The 15,696-nt window shown below is 41.9% G+C and overlaps 3 protein-coding genes across 3 annotated transcripts; 1 reads left to right on the plus strand and 2 right to left on the minus strand.

The window, feature by feature from the left end:
• Nucleotides 1–650: 650 nt before the first annotated feature.
• On the minus strand, nucleotides 651–3,931 carry LOC310779781 (bolA-like protein 2). The gene is made up of 3 exons (XM_083640278.1): nucleotides 3,761–3,931; nucleotides 2,250–2,347; nucleotides 651–1,624 (listed from the first exon to the last, which is right to left on the minus strand). Exons 1-3 carry the CDS (start codon nucleotides 3,821–3,823, stop codon nucleotides 1,525–1,527), a joined length of 261 nt encoding a protein of 86 aa, XP_083496404.1. The 5' UTR covers nucleotides 3,824–3,931; the 3' UTR covers nucleotides 651–1,524.
• Nucleotides 3,932–4,535: 604 nt separating this feature from the next.
• Nucleotides 4,536–8,350, plus strand: slx1b (SLX1 homolog B, structure-specific endonuclease subunit). The gene is made up of 5 exons (XM_083640277.1): nucleotides 4,536–4,950; nucleotides 5,306–5,357; nucleotides 5,938–6,273; nucleotides 6,895–7,110; nucleotides 8,034–8,350. Exons 1-5 carry the CDS (start codon nucleotides 4,778–4,780, stop codon nucleotides 8,061–8,063), a joined length of 807 nt encoding a protein of 268 aa, XP_083496403.1. The 5' UTR covers nucleotides 4,536–4,777; the 3' UTR covers nucleotides 8,064–8,350.
• A 556-nt stretch (nucleotides 8,351–8,906) lies between these two features.
• Nucleotides 8,907–15,292, minus strand: LOC310779368 (membrane-spanning 4-domains subfamily A member 4A-like). Its single transcript, XM_083639909.1, has 7 exons — nucleotides 15,147–15,292; nucleotides 14,366–14,490; nucleotides 13,218–13,328; nucleotides 11,618–11,671; nucleotides 10,687–10,857; nucleotides 9,977–10,099; nucleotides 8,907–9,473 (listed from the first exon to the last, which is right to left on the minus strand). The coding sequence occupies exons 1-7, from the start codon at nucleotides 15,151–15,153 to the stop codon at nucleotides 9,417–9,419; spliced, it is 648 nt and encodes a 215-aa protein (XP_083496035.1). The 5' UTR covers nucleotides 15,154–15,292; the 3' UTR covers nucleotides 8,907–9,416.
• Nucleotides 15,293–15,696: the final 404 nt, after the last annotated feature.

Below are 15,696 nucleotides of genomic sequence, written 5' to 3' on the forward strand. Positions count from 1 at the left end.
GACCCCCCCTCCCAACCCGGGAATGGGGGCCACCGAGGCCGGGACGAACTGCATGATAGAGCGGAAAAAAAACAAGTAAAAATCCACAAACTAGATGAATGACTTCAAAACCGTCATCTAGTTTGACAGTTATTGAGAGTTGATTTGAGTTAATGAGTTATTAATTTGAGTTAGTGTGGACCAGTGATGTCACTGGTCCACACTTTAACACTCAATAACTGTCAAATTAAATGACAGACTTCAAAACAGTTTACAGTTTTCTGATATACTATTGATGTTCTAATGATACAAAGCTGGTTGAAAATGGGCGGAGTGTTCCTTTAAGTGGTACAAACCACCCAGCAACATTGTCGTACCAGAAAAGCAAGCCGAACTGGTGTTGGCCAATATCGACGATGTTGTAATCTCCAGGGGGGGGCGCCTCGGTGCTGATACGCAGTGTGCGGCTGGGACGAGACCAAACTACTGTGCCGCACCGAGGCCTAAGAGCCGGGCTAACGTGGCCGGGTACACAGCACCTATATGAGGATGGAAGTGTAAACAAGTAAACATGAATGACACACACTGTACAAACACTCACTCCACTGAGAAACGAGTATGCAATTGTTTTATTGCCACCGGTATTTTCCATTCCATGTAACCATGTAACTCCATGTCAGTGATTTACAGAAGAACCAAGGAGAGCGCTTGTCTGAAATCATGACCAGGGGCACACATATGAGGTCATCTCCTCCTCACCCAGCTGCAGGGGTGTGTGTGTGTGTGTGTGTGTGTGTGTGTGTGTGTGTGTGTGTGTGTGTGTGTGTGTGTGTGTGTGTGTGTGTGTGTGTGTGTGTGTGTGTGTGTGTGTGTGTGTGTGTGTGTGTGTGTGTGTGTGTGTGTGTGTGTGTGTGTGTGTGTTCGGAATGCACGATGATATCGGCAAGTCAACAGCAGTGTTGGGCAAGTTACTTTCAAAATGTAATATACTACATATTACTAGTTACTTTTATTTGAAAGTAATATGTTACTATACAATATTACTGTCTGTGTAGAGTAATTTGTTACTTATTACACTACTTTTGCATTACTTTAACCAAAATAACAGCAGTACTAAGCAGAATGACATCGCCGCCCCAGAACCATCCCGAAAAATAATTTCAACCGTCTTGAAGTCAGTGTAAATGTTACCCTTTTCCTCTGTTATTGTCATGTATAGTGGTTATCCGTCACCCAGCTTCAGGGGTGTGTGTGTATGTGTGTGTGTTCGGGATGCACGATGATATCGGCACATCAACAGTCATCGGCTGATGAAGGCTTTAAATTGAAATATCGGCATCGGCCCGAAACCAATATTTCTGCAGATATGGCAGGGCGATAAAATGACGATTGAATTGTGCCAAATGCTCGATGCTTGACTAAATGCTTGACTACTTTGGTTTGTTTGAAAGAAAATGTTACGTAAATAATGAAAAATATCAGCATATCGGATATCAGCAACAAAAAAAAAATCCATATCCTGCATCCGCTGTGTGTGTGTGTTTGTCACTGCGATTTCTGTTTCTCCCATTGTTCTGGTGTGAGGGTCTTCTGTTCAAAGGCATGGATCTCTTTCAGCTCCTCGGCTAGGCAGGCGTTCACCATCCTGACGGACAGAGGGAAGGGTTGTAGGTGATGGACAGGGGAAGGGTTATAGGTGACGGACAGGGGGAAGGGTCATAGGTGACAGACAGGGGGAAGGGTTATATACAGTACATGGTGCACATGGTGAGTCTATTAAAAGCACAGAGCAACTTCTAGTTCAATTTACAATAATTCACCCCTTAATTCATGCTAAATCCCTTTAAAATGTGTTTGTGTCTTTCTCATTTCATGTCACATTCAGGGAGACAGGAACTTGCCATTAATAACTCTTTAATAACTTGTAAACCTTGTAAAAGTGTCTCCCTCAAATCAACCCACCTATGATGATACTACTAGCGTTACTGTTTAAAAGCTATGTTATTTTTAATGGAGAATTTATGTTTATGTAATGAGAAATTACGGATAATTCAGGGATTAAAAAAAAAATAATAATAATAATAATTTAAATAATGGGGTTTGTTTCCTATGACTACTGTGATATTGATTTTGTCCATATAGCCCTTCAAGTTTGGCTGAGCGATATGGTTGAAATCAATAATAATAATAATAATGATAATCATAAGAATCTTTTGCGCTATTGATATATCCATTCCACTATAAGACACTGTACTGTAGTAGCTGCCTACCTGTGTCTCTGTAAGAGTTGTTTGCCTTCAAACTGGGACGACACTATCAGGACTTTGAAGCTGGCAGCACATCGGTTGGATGATGTATCCTCCACTTCCTGGACAAGACAAGGTACAGGACCCTTGTCAGTATTGCCCCCTACTCCAATCTCCTTTAGGCAATGTTTGTTTTATATGATATGAACTCCAGAATAAGAGCTTTGTTTCAGAACGACATTGTTTCTATTCCTACTGGAACATTTTACTGGAGTAGGCTAATTAGTAATATTGAATGGGAAAAAGTTTGGTCCTAAAGTTTGTAACAAATAAGATGAAAGAAGTGTCATTTAAATTGATCCACAGATTTTATCCAGTGAAACATTTCTTGCAAAAAGTTAGAGTGACATAGATGTAAATTGCTCTTTCTGTGAATTACATCCTGAAACTTGCTCACATCTTGTCTTGTAAATTTACATAATGAACTGTGGAAATATATTAACAATTTAATTGTTGACATTTTTTCAGATTTTGATTATTTCTGGTTGCTTTGATTACAGTGACAAAGACGATATGCGTTTTCCCTTATCAATCTGATTTTACTTCTTGCCAAATCCACATTCACAAATGTACATTTTTACAAACAAAAAAACCTAAGTTATTAGTATTTATGAAGGAAATTAAACATTACCTGTCAACTATTTCATCCTCACTAAACAAAAAAGCAGTCAAAACAATGGTTATTTGCAATACCTTCAATGTTTTTACATGAATTGTATTTGTACGCCCCACTCGCACCCTTATTTTTCTTTACTATATTTTATGTACACTGGTCTTCTGCTCTCCATTTCCCCCCGCCCCCCCATCTCATTCACATCTGATGTTTTTTGTATTTCTGTGTATGTTAACAGTTTGTATTAAAGATCATTGAAAGAAAGAAAAAAAATACAGGTTGGAGCGGTTGGAGCCTGATGACATCACTCACTGATGCATATATATCACAATGCATATATGACATCATCCAATGTGGGACAAAAATTTAAACAAACAAAGCCAGAGCCAAACAGAGCCCACTTACTTAGATAGGAGGACAGGACAGGGCCGGGCCGTCACTCCAATGGACCAGTTTTTTTTTTACTCTCAAGAGTTCCAGGAAGTAAGGTTCTGGATTAAGCAGCACTGTCAAGTTGCAGCAAAATGGACAGTTTGTGTTGTACTTTGAACGTTTTGTTTTTTTAATCAAACTACATTATCAGCTTTATTTTAGCATTCAAAAGTAGCGCGAGACCCCTTCCTGGCTGTTCATTGGCTAATGAGTCACGCATTTTGGTCCTCCGCTGAAGCCACTCTCTCTCTCAATTGCTCTGGAACAGCGGTTTTCAAAGTCTGAGAAGAGTCTCCCCTCATCCAAAGCTTGGCCCCTTTTGGGACTGTGTCATATTCGTCTCGCTTGCTTGCTAGGAGGAGATCTAGCAAGCAAGCGAGACGAACATGACAGTCACAAAAGGGGCTATGGGGAAACGTGCTCAACCTACCACATGCACCGCTCCGAGCTCCTTGATGAGTTTCTCCCGGATGTGATCGGCTGTTATGGCCATGTCTGCGTGAACAAAAAACGCGTTGTTCACCTGTGCTCAGCTGCACAGTGTAACCAACCAGTCTAGTTAGTTTAGTTACAGTGTAGGCTAGGCTACAGTCGGCTTCTTCTCAATTGATTTTCATAGAGATATTTTCAGATGTTACCGCAGCCACAGATAGACAGAATAACACGGGAAGTGACAGTTGTTTGCCTTCACAATTAAAGCATTACTACACACCTGTCGTCAATCACGGTTTTATTTTGAAAGTTATTCACAGAAGTAATTTACTGTACTTTGGCTAACTTGACGCCTGGAGGAAGCGATGTATTATCCAATCGCATTGCGGCAATGACCAACAAGATGACCAATCACATCCAGTATGTAGAAAATATGGGTGGGGCTTATTTTAGGAAGCAGCGAATCAAAATTCAAAAGGAATATTCGGGGTCCTTACAGCAAAATGGACGTACATGTTTTGGACGTTTTGGTTTTGACCATGGGGTTTTGACCGATTAATATAAACAAACTCAAATAAGGTGATACGAGTTTGTCCACTTTAGAGGTAAAGCATTCGCTATTATAAGTATTATTCATGAATTACACATTTTTATTTTATAATGATTAGTAGTTTTCTTTTTTAGAAAGATTTTAATCAGGCAAATCCGTGAACGACTAAATCTCTCAAACGCCCCTGTTTTTGTTTACAGTTAACACGCTAGGTGCTAGCTGCTGTTTTGCTGTCTACTTTAGCTGTGTATCTTACACATGTGTAGATTTTATAATACGGGCACATTGCATCAACTTGTATACTAGTGTAGCTAAATAGTAGTAATATCGCCATGGCGACAGAGACATTGAATTGGCGGAAGCTTTATAAGTTGTATCTTTCGTTTTGTTTATGATGTGGAATCAATACATTCTGCCCCGTGTAGTTAGGTCATTGTGGGAAATCACTTGTTCTCACGGTGCACAATGGTAGTGGAGGTAGAAAGCTTTTTTGGTGTGTACATGCTTTACTGCACCAACCCCAAATTCAAAGGTCGTATCTACATCGGCTTCACTGTCAACCCGGAGCGGCGGATCGGACAGCACAATGCGGGGAGGCACCGAGGGGGAGCCAAGAGGACCAGTGGGAGAGGACCGTGGTATGGCCCTGTAACCTACATAGGCTACTGCAGTAAAATTACAGTGAATGTAATTACATGATCATATCATGCCATATCATAATAAGCTAGCTACATGCTGCAGGAATACAGTGCAATGTAATCACATTATATCATGTCATGTCATATCATAATAATAAAAATAAATAAAACTAACCTAAACTAAACTTGTACCACTGTTCCTTCAGAGGTTGTAGTTGTCATAGACTGTGTTGCATAGTTGATTGCTCTATTGCTGACAAAAATGTGTTAATGTAAGTCGCTTTGGATAAAAGCGTCTGCCAAATGACGTAATGTAATGTAATAATCTGTATGTTCCTTACTTTGTAATACACAGGGAGATGGTTCTCATCATCCATGGCTTTCCTTCTGATATTGCTGCCTTGAGGGTAAGCCGGTGTTTACCTGACGATTATATCTGTGAGGAAACCCCTCTGAATACAAAAATAAAACTGCTCGCACACGGCTCCATTTCAGGGATTTATTACACCAACTACTAGGTAGACAGACATGGCTGCGCTTTAATCAGCAGCTGCTATGTCGAGGCAATTACCAACCAGCTGCTGGGAATGACCACTGACCTAAAAAGAAATATGGACAAAGCTATCCCATAGACCCCTTATACAGCTGTCAACATTGGAGCTGAGCGTGCATCGTGAAGGCAAAAAGCCGTGAGCCCAGCATTGACAGACACAGAGAGCTGTGTAAAAGCCGCCGCTGTCAGGACTGCTCTGTGCCCATCTGCGACACACCGTTAGAGCCCAAAAAGCTACAGTATAAATAAAATGTCACCCAAATTCACACTTACATTATCATTTTTTGCCACAACACACTAGTCGGACTCAGAAGACTGCCAAATATAGCGGAAACCCTGATTTTATACCTGATTTAACTCCATAGAAAATTGCTTTGCAACTTTGTTAGAATGTATAAATGATACTAAATCATATTGTTCTATGATTGTGTCAGTTTGAGTGGGCGTGGCAGCACCCCCACTCCTCCAGGCGCCTGTCCCATGTGTCACGCCGCTCCAGGAAGGAGTCCGGCCTGCAGTTCCATTGGCGCGTGGTCTCCAACATGCTGCGGGGGGCGCCGTGGAGCCGCCTCCCGCTGACCGTCCGCTGGCTCAAACAGGAGTACAGGCTGGACTTTGAACCCAGTCTCCAGCCGCCCCTGCACATCCCCATCGCTTTCGGAAGCGTCCGAGCCAAGAAGAAGCCCCGCCCCCCGCCACCTCGCTCTGAGGAGGAGGAGGAGGAAGAGGAGGGGCCAGTGAGCTGTTGGCTCTGCAGGGGGCCGCTCAAGGTAGGCCTTTGTTTTGCTCATAGAGAGCTTGCAGAGTTATGTCACGCCGTATTGCATGCTGGGACGGGGCGAGGACTTGTGTCACACCGTGTTAAGCTCATGGACTGTAAATATATCGGTAATGTAATGATTTGGTTAAAGAGATAATTTAGAGATGCAGTAGTTTTGGGACATTTTACAGTTTTCCCCAGGGTCAGAGACAAATGCATGCCTTCAGACCTACCTTTTATGTGGAATTGGTGTAGTCAATACCTCAACAGTAATATAATCTTGGGTCAATTGTTGAGTTGCAATGGGATCAAATAACCTAATCATGATTGGGACTTTTTTTCATTCTTCTTCCAAGCTTTGTCTGAGGGCACGCAGTCTCAGACTTTGAAAACCCCTGAGCTAGAAGATTATGTGTGACCATAAAACATTTGATCTGGAGCAAAAAAGAAAAGACAATTTTGAAAAACAGAAAAAAGGCAAAGGTACAAGAGAGTGTACATATGTCATTTGAAGTGTGATAGGGTGTTTGGTGGTTAAAGAGAGTGTTTACATAATGTCATTTGAAGTGTGATAGGGTGTTTGTTGTTTAAGTTTGTTGGTTAAGGAGAGTGTATCTTCTCTTTTCTCCAGGCGTTGGAGAAGGTGAGCTGCCTCCAGCCGTCCTGCAGCATGAGCAGCCACCTGCTGTGCCTGGCCAGGCACTTCCTGCAGGGGGCGCCTTCGCAGTTGCTGCCAGTAGAGGGCAGCTGTCCGGCCTGTCACATCTCTCTGCTCTGGGGGAGCCTCATCCGCCACAAACACGGCTGCCTCGGAGACCTGGAGGAGATCACTCCATTTGTGGAGCAAGTAAGTCTTTATGCCTTTTGAAGCGTTTTATAAAAATCGTGTTTAAAAAAATGCATTTACGTTCCAAAAGTCATAAAAGTTATTCATTATTATCATGCAGAACCCAAATTCGCATTCCCATAAACTTTTGTTAACCGCAGACCTTATTTAATGCATTTAAGCGAAACCCCCATGTTAAACCCCACATAGACATTTCCTCTCATGAACCCGGAAGTATACTTCCGGACTCATTCCTGCGGCTCTCTATGGTCGTATTGCAGTGATACGACGTCATTGGTCGTATGAGTTGGAGGATATGTTGCAGTACTTTTTCTCTGCCACTGAGGGGCGCTAGTCTAGCAGACGTGGTATATGGTCGTATTGCAGTGTATCGCAGTGATACGACGTCATTGGTCATATGAGTTGGAGGATATGTTGGTGAGTTTTGTCCCTGCACGTGCTTCCTCATCTCACAGTCAGCACTTCCTACGGGGGTTAAGTGTGTCAGGTGGTCGTGGCTGAAGAAACTAACTGCCCAAAGAAATAACCATTGACAAAGCTGATTTGTCCATTTCCTTAAATGTCCTTGCACCAGGCTACATTTTAAATGATCGAATATGGCCATTTAAAAAGGCATAATCAGGAAAAGAATTGACACTGGCATGCCATGCATAACCAATCACCCGACCTGACCCTATACTACTGGCCTTCAGTAACCCACATCGATTGAGAGACACAGAGAGAGAGACAGAGAGAGAGAGAGAGAATAAACTCATGTTGATTTCATCATATCTATGTCACCCATACTGATTGAAGTTATTGGATGTTAATTGCCAAGAGGTTGTAGGTGAAGACAACCTCCAGGGATGCTTCATCTTCAAGTGTATCAATTTAACATCTTGGTAGTTTTTGCTTGACTATTTTTGTTCTCTGATCTTCCACAGAGCCACTGGGCAGATGGACTGCAGCTCTGAATGTGTCGAACCTCTGAATATTTCATTTCTATTAGAATTAAGTAGAATCATGTATCATTGAAGATTCCTTTTCTTACTTGTTAGGGATAGAGAGTAACTGAAAAAGCTTGACTACCCCCTACCAGATATCTGTAAAGGCCTGACACATCTACAGTAGCTAGGATCCTACAGTACTGTAAGAACTGGTTATCTTACATTTTTATGAATGTGAATTTAACTTTTAACCATGTTTGTTTATATGTATTGTAGTATATGTATTGAATATTTATGTAAAAAAAAATCTTGAATTGTGGGATGAATAAAACATTAACTATTTTCTAAAAATGTGTGGAAAACTTTCTTTCAAAAGCAATGCATAAATATTGATTTGTCCAGTGAAACACAACATATTCTTTTCATTCAGGTTGATAGGAAGGTAAAGTTCAAAATAAATAGAAAACATACATTTGCATACACTAAATGCTAAAATGTTCCAGCCAATTATATCTGTAATATAGTTTGAAAGGCTCCTCTGTTTGGCCTGGATCTGTTATTATGTTCACGAACATGAATGCCAGTTTCCAAATTCCAGCCTGTTTTAATCGTCTCAGGGAAAAGGGAAGTAAAAATGTGAATGGTACTAAAACTTCGACTGTGAGATTGCAGTCGAATCAGGCTCCTTAGAACGAATCGTCGACTATTTGAGGTCAACCCTAGAGATTAGACTACATTTGACAGAAAAACAAAGCTGCAATTAATTCCACATTCATACTGTATATTCTACTGTATTCCGTGTATTATAATTCAAGTTCAATCCACTCTCAGTTGAAGAAAAGACCCCTCAGAAAGAAAGTAGAAAACAATGTCAAACTCATTTACGGTATATATAGTCATTACATACAGTGATGTAGTGCTAAATAAAAGGGGTAAACTACAACCTCCAGTTGATGATCGTCATGGTAAACAACCACCAATTCAAACAAACACGAATTTGCAGAAAAGCATGCAGTCTTTTTTCTTCATATGACTTACAGTACATCAGTTTGATAATACTTATGAGGTTGACTATGAGTCCATCTCATTACAATTTATGAGAGTAAACCTCCCTTGTTATGTGTTAATGTATACGTCCAGTAGATACGGTATTTCAGTTGTCTAGTTAGAACCATGTTATGTCATTTTCATTAATGGAGAATGACTGCATATATAAAAAAACATATAAAATGTAAACAAAAGTGTCATATTGCAGATTGTTAGTACATTATATTTTGGTCATTTTTGCCAAACACATTTTCAGTGTTAAGAAAACCTTTATGAAGTTGTTACAGGAATTGTATGAGGCTTTGCATCTGGCTTCTTATAGTGTTTGTCACCTCATTGCTGGATGGGAGGGGCTTGGACAGTGGGAGGGGCTTGGACAGTGATCACCGGCTGGGGAGTAGAACACAAGATAAACCAATTAAAGCAGTGGAGTGGCTATTTGTCACCTTTTAGTCTGTGGAGCAGATGAGCCTGGTTGTTTATTTAGGTGATGTGTAAAGCCTCAATAGAGAGGCAAAGTGACCGCCTGCTTCCTGCTTCAGCACTGTACCAGAGATTTTCATCCGCCATTTATTTTCCCATACACATTTTGTAAAATGCTTGTAAAAATAGTTTTACTGGTTCAAACCAAACGGTACAGATATATTTAGAAACAGGAGAGATCGCATAACATTTCACTGGGACCAAAACGTTAAAAAAAAAAAGCGGGTTTAAAAGAAAATATTTTTTCGATGTTTTTTTTCGTTTTGGTCTGAGTGAAATGTTCTATGGTCCCGGTTATGGCGTTAGCTGAACCGTTTGGTTCGACGAAGTACAACTATTTTATACGCATTTTACGAAAGTGACGTTCCACTTTGCCTCTCTATAGTCTGACCATCAGGCTCTCTGCTCACCATCTTGGGTGGCGGTGAGCAGCAGTTGACCACCTTGCAGCAGTAGGCAACGAGAGTGATGGAGATGGCGATCAGAGCAGCCTGTATGAGCATGCTCTCAGCAAACAAGTGGGTAAGGGTGTTCTGTGGAGAAAAGGTGGCAGGGATTAAGCCTGGACTGAACCGACAAAATAAGATGAAACTTAAATTAAAACAGACAAAAACCGCACAATATGGGACCTTTAAACGTTTTCCTTAAAATGTTTAACCGTAAGGAGAAGATTTAAGGGTGTTTTGTGCAACCGATTTTATTTTATGGACACCTTAAATCGAACCCTAAGGGAAATCTTAACTCAAGGTGCTTTGTGCAACTGGCCCCTGATCCTGAATGAATGAATGAATGTTTATTTCGAACATTAACATAAAAGACAATATAAAAAATAATAAGTATAATAATAATACACAATACATTAAAAACATTTTAAAACAAAAAAAGGAAAAAACAATAATGTACAATATTAATCATAATTGCAATAAAAATAACAGTATTTGTTCGAAAAGGAGTAGGAAGGAAGCCTCTGCTTATCTGGTCCTACCCCTATTTAATTCCAAAATAAACTTAAATCAGGTCTCTGTCAACATTCTATTTGATTACTTTTCATATTTTCTTATTTCCCTTTTAACCTGGGCCATAATGTGTCCTAGAATTGGCCCTGGCGCACATAACTCACCTCAGCTTGATGGCAAACATTGAGCGATGGCGATGTTGTGCTATTTTCATCGCTGTAAAGATTCCAGCAGGAAAAGTGAATGGGATGATCTGTCATCTTGACCACAGACATCAGCATATTGGCACCGGAAGCCACACAGGCCACCACCTGCATTCCCAAACAGGCCTTCAGCTGAGGGACAGAAAAAAGGGGGTAATTCTCCTTAATTTCTGTGTAAAAAAAATAACATTTAGAAAAGTTATAAGATGGCAAAATAACAGAAACACCACGTGACAAAGGACTGTAACTAAGTTACTGACTGCTTACATTTTCTATACAACTATTACATCATTTCATGGTTCTTTCCAGGAAACTTCCCAATAAATGAACAGTTCCTTTCTATGAAATTATTGTGGAGGAATGACAAACGCCACTTTTATATTCTGTTCACAATTTTCAAAAGCAACATGTGCTAATTAACTACACAAAAAAGGTAATTAAGGACACATGCTGTATTCGGAGGTCACATCGCACGAGCGTCAGTCACAAAAACTGACAAATATTTTAGACTATATCCTTTGGTGTTTCTGTTATTTGCCTGTCCCCTGTATACAGATAACTGAGATGAGCTTTTCCTCTTCAGCCAGGTAACTCACAGTGGATACAGGTAACTCACAGTGGAGACAGGTAACTCACAGTGGGGACAGGTAACTCAGTGGGGACAGGTAACTCACAGTGGGGACAGGTAACTCACAGTGGAGACAGGTAACTCACAGTGGGGACAGGTAACTCACAGTGGGGACAGGTAACTCACAGTGGGGACAGGTAACTCACAGTGGGGACAGGTAACTCACAGTGGAGACAGGTAACTCACAGTGGGGACAGGTAACTCACAGTGGAGACAGGTAACTCACAGTGGGGACAGGTAACTCAGTGGGGACAGGTAACTCACAGTGGGGACATGGAGGCTCTGCGCTGCTATGGCCAGACTCCCTGCTATTATCACCTGTGGAAAGCACAAAATGATGTCTTAGACAATTTTCAATAATGAAGGCTACCTTAGTCAATACCTGATTAAACTATCTTATTCATTCATTCATTGATTCCTTCCATTCATCTTTATTTCCCCTGCAGCCAACGCCTTGTTCAGGTTATGTCACTCAGTCATAAATAGACACGCCCCCTTCAATCCTGTCCAATCACTGTGTCCCACGCTTTCCCACGCTTTCCCTCGCTCTGGCCTGCTGGCCAATCACTTGAATGGAGTATCTTATGAATGGAGTAGTAGCTCATATCAGGCCCTTGGTATTTGTCTGTGTGTAACTCACCTTGTGTGTCACCCGCAGTTGCTGATTCTACGCCGCTGCAGTTGTTTCGACCCTCCTCCTCCCCTGAACACCACCATGTCATGACTCCTGTTGAACTCCCTATGGGGGGTTCTCTATCCTATACATCAGTGACGTCCTCCTCTTGCTCAGGAGGAGCGACATCACATCATGGAGTCATATGCCAAATCTAAATGTTGTTCGTCCATTCATTAAAGTTTGTTATACCTTTCTTCTAGTCTCTCATTATTGAAATGAACATACGCAAAATACCCTAACAACACATTGCACAATACACATGACATGAAACTTAAACAAGTGCTGTGTGGAAATCACATTGTGGAAATAAGTTACAGTAAAAAAGAAAGAAAGTGGAATACAAATCAGAATAAAGGAAATGATGGATCATAAGGAGAGTGGCAATTCTAATATGTTATGTAGAAATGTATTAATGAAAAGGGTGTCGATGGAGTATCATATATCTATATGTACAGTAACCTCTTTTTTCTAAAGTGAAGTCTATGATACCAGCACTGATTGAAAAAGCTTTGGAGTATGTGCATTCTTTTCACTTTTTGGAACGCGAGCCCATAACCGCAGGCACAAAGCCTCACTCTGGCTCGAGTGGGAGGAACTAGTGACAGCGGGGGAAACGCGTCAAGCAGCGTGTGCCGCCAGGCGTGCGCTAGTGCGTCTATGCCGAAGTGCCCGGGCTGCAAATTGAGCAGAGTGTTCTCCCTCATCGCAAACAGGTCCACTGTGGCGCCGGCGTAGCGCTGGAGGGCCATGGAAGCGAGCGACTGCAAGAACTGACAAAAACGTCTGTACTCCGAGGGGCACAGACCTAAGTTGGTTGGGTGTGTGCGCCTCCTGTTCTGACTGTTCCCAAATCAGCCAGACAGAAGAATAAAAAAGATGGTCTCTTCCTCTCCGGCCCACGTGACCCATATATAGGGGGCCTCGCCCCCCGGAGGGATTCGACTTCTCCACTCCAATCAAAGATTGGCATAAGTGATATAGGGCTTCTGTATGAGGCACGCAGAGATGCTCACCCCCAGAAAGTCACCTCACGAATGTTATTATATATTATTATAAATTGAGTAATTTACTCACATAAAGACATCATTTAAAGAATAATGACAGGGAATGAACAATTGCATCATTTGAATGTGAATGGAATGAATGAGTGAAAGTGTTTTTGAAAAGTTTCTAACTATCCATACTTACCAACAGCGATGTGACGATGGAAGTGATGTCGATCCCATGATCCATTCCGCTGGGGGTGGAAAACATGGCGACTTGGCTGATCTCAAACACACTGAGGCCAATCTGAGTGATCTATGAAGAAGACGAGAAGAAGACAGAAGAGACAACACATCACAAGGTTCTCACACCTCCTTAAAGGGTTACGCCAACATTTTTGGGAGATTCGCCTATTTGCCATATTCCCTGAAAGTATAACTATTTTGTAGATGCCTTTCTCTCCTCTGTGTGTGCATTAGAAAGTGTGTTTCACCAATGGTTTCACCCCTCACTGCTAGTTAGCTTAGCAGTACAATAGCAGTCTCGCAGTGGTTCTCAAATGGGGGTCCGGGGGACCCCCAGGGGTCCTTGAGGGGGTTCCAGGGGGTCCCCCAGCCAAAAGGGGGGTAAATTATTTTGGCTATAATTTCATTCATAAGTAACACAATGACTATTTTGGTCATGGGTTTGATACACTTTCTATAATAAAACATCTAAAAGCATCAATCTTACTAAGACTGATAATAGTATGATAATAGTAATATCATATGGGGGACTGTGGGACAAAATCCTATTAAATGGGGTTCCGTGGTCTAATTTTTGTCAGTTTAGGGGTCCTTCATGTGAAAAGATTTGAGAACCACTGGTCTATGGGACAGCTGCCTACCCCCGTTCAGTCGCCCCAAATACACATTCCGACAGCGCCAGAAACACTCACATGTACATGCTGTGACTCGTGTACTCACCATGCGATGAAATAATAATCCAAAGTTGCGGGAAATTGTCATTTTCTAAGTAAATCCATAGCGAGAACTAACAAAGAGGGTTCCCTCTCGAAACCAAAGTTACTTCCTCGTTTGCCTGAGGCGCATGCGCTGTGTGCAGTCATCAGTACAGCGCATGTGCCTCAGGCAAACGAGGACGTTGATTTTAAACAGCATGGTGAAACCATGACCTCAACTATACTACTTCTTCGAACTTTAAGCTAGACACTGCATTCAAACTTTAAACGACTCACCCCACACACACACACACACACACACACACACACACACAGACACACACGACACACACACACACACACACACACACACACACACACCCACACACACACACACACACACTATAGATACCCCTAAAGCTTGCGGCTCAGCCTCCAGGTACTTTTGTTTCCTCTGGGGGTCTTTCTGGAAAGTCACTTGGACCAGCGGGCTGTGGGCTGGCCCACTCCCTGCCTCCTCCAGAGTCACTTCTTCGCCTATAAAAAAATAATAATAATAAATCACATTTCTGTAACACTTTACAATAATATACCATAAAAACACTTAGGGCCATGTTCAGACTATAGGAGGCCAAATCTGATTTGTGAACTTTAGTGACCTATTCATGATTCTATCCAGATTGGTTTTTGGGGGCTTTTTGCAGGGGACTTGAAGAGCAGAGAGCAGACATGCAAACACTGCCAGAAACATTGTATGTTGGTGTTGACTCATTGGCTCATTGTATCTGGACACACAGATCCGACTTCAACAGTGCGGACACACTCCCAAACCAGATTTGGAAAACAAATCAAGATAATGATGATTAATGAATTTAGCAGCAAATCGGGTTTCCCTGTAATGTGAACATGGCCAGTTACAATAACTGTTATGAATAGTTAACAGGGGGCTCCTGAATAACTCTGAATCAAGTACTTAATGATGAGTTAAGTAGCCTACTTGATTTTGAGTTATTCAGGAACTCCTTGAACTATTCATTAATTAGCAGTTCGTTTCTGACTCGTTAGAAAACAGTCTATAGCGACTTGAAGGCATGAAAACATTGAGTCAACCACATCTGGAAATCATTACTTTAAACAACAGCCTTAACTATTGTCATCACGGTACAGCAAAACATGAACATCATATCATCTACCTGCCATCACCACGGTGTCCGTTAGCACGTCACAAAGCGCTTTGTTTGCTTGTTGAAGCTGACAGGCTCGACGTTTCTCACCAACCAACCAACGCCCCAAAAACCTTCTGTTCTGTTGGTCTCTGTGTCCCCGTTAGTTTTGGAGACAGGCCCACAGGCCCACACACACACACACACACACACGCCCCTTTTTGCTCAATGGAATTTAACTCCTGCAACCCACTTCCTGCCTGTAGTGTAGCAGTGGTGGCTAGGCTACAGATTCTTTTTAATTTCTTTCTTTTTTTGCACAGAAGAAAGAAAAACAGAAACAGAGAAAAGGAAATAAACAAACCCATGTATATACTGTTGTTCCCTGATTGGTCCACTTGGGGGGGGGGGGGGGGGGGAGGGAGTGGAAGAGGCAGAGAGGGAGAGAGGAGAGGCATGAGAGGGAGAGGAGAGAGGGGGGAGAAGAGAGAGGAGAGGGAGATGAGAGAGGGGGAGGAGAGGAGAGGAGAGGGAGGAGAGAGGGGGGGAGAAGAGAGAGGATCGGGAGATGAGAGAGGGG

This window comes from Poromitra crassiceps (assembly GCF_964638095.1).
Source record: "Poromitra crassiceps genome assembly, chromosome: 7".
Lineage (NCBI taxonomy): Eukaryota > Metazoa > Chordata > Actinopteri > Beryciformes > Melamphaidae > Poromitra > Poromitra crassiceps.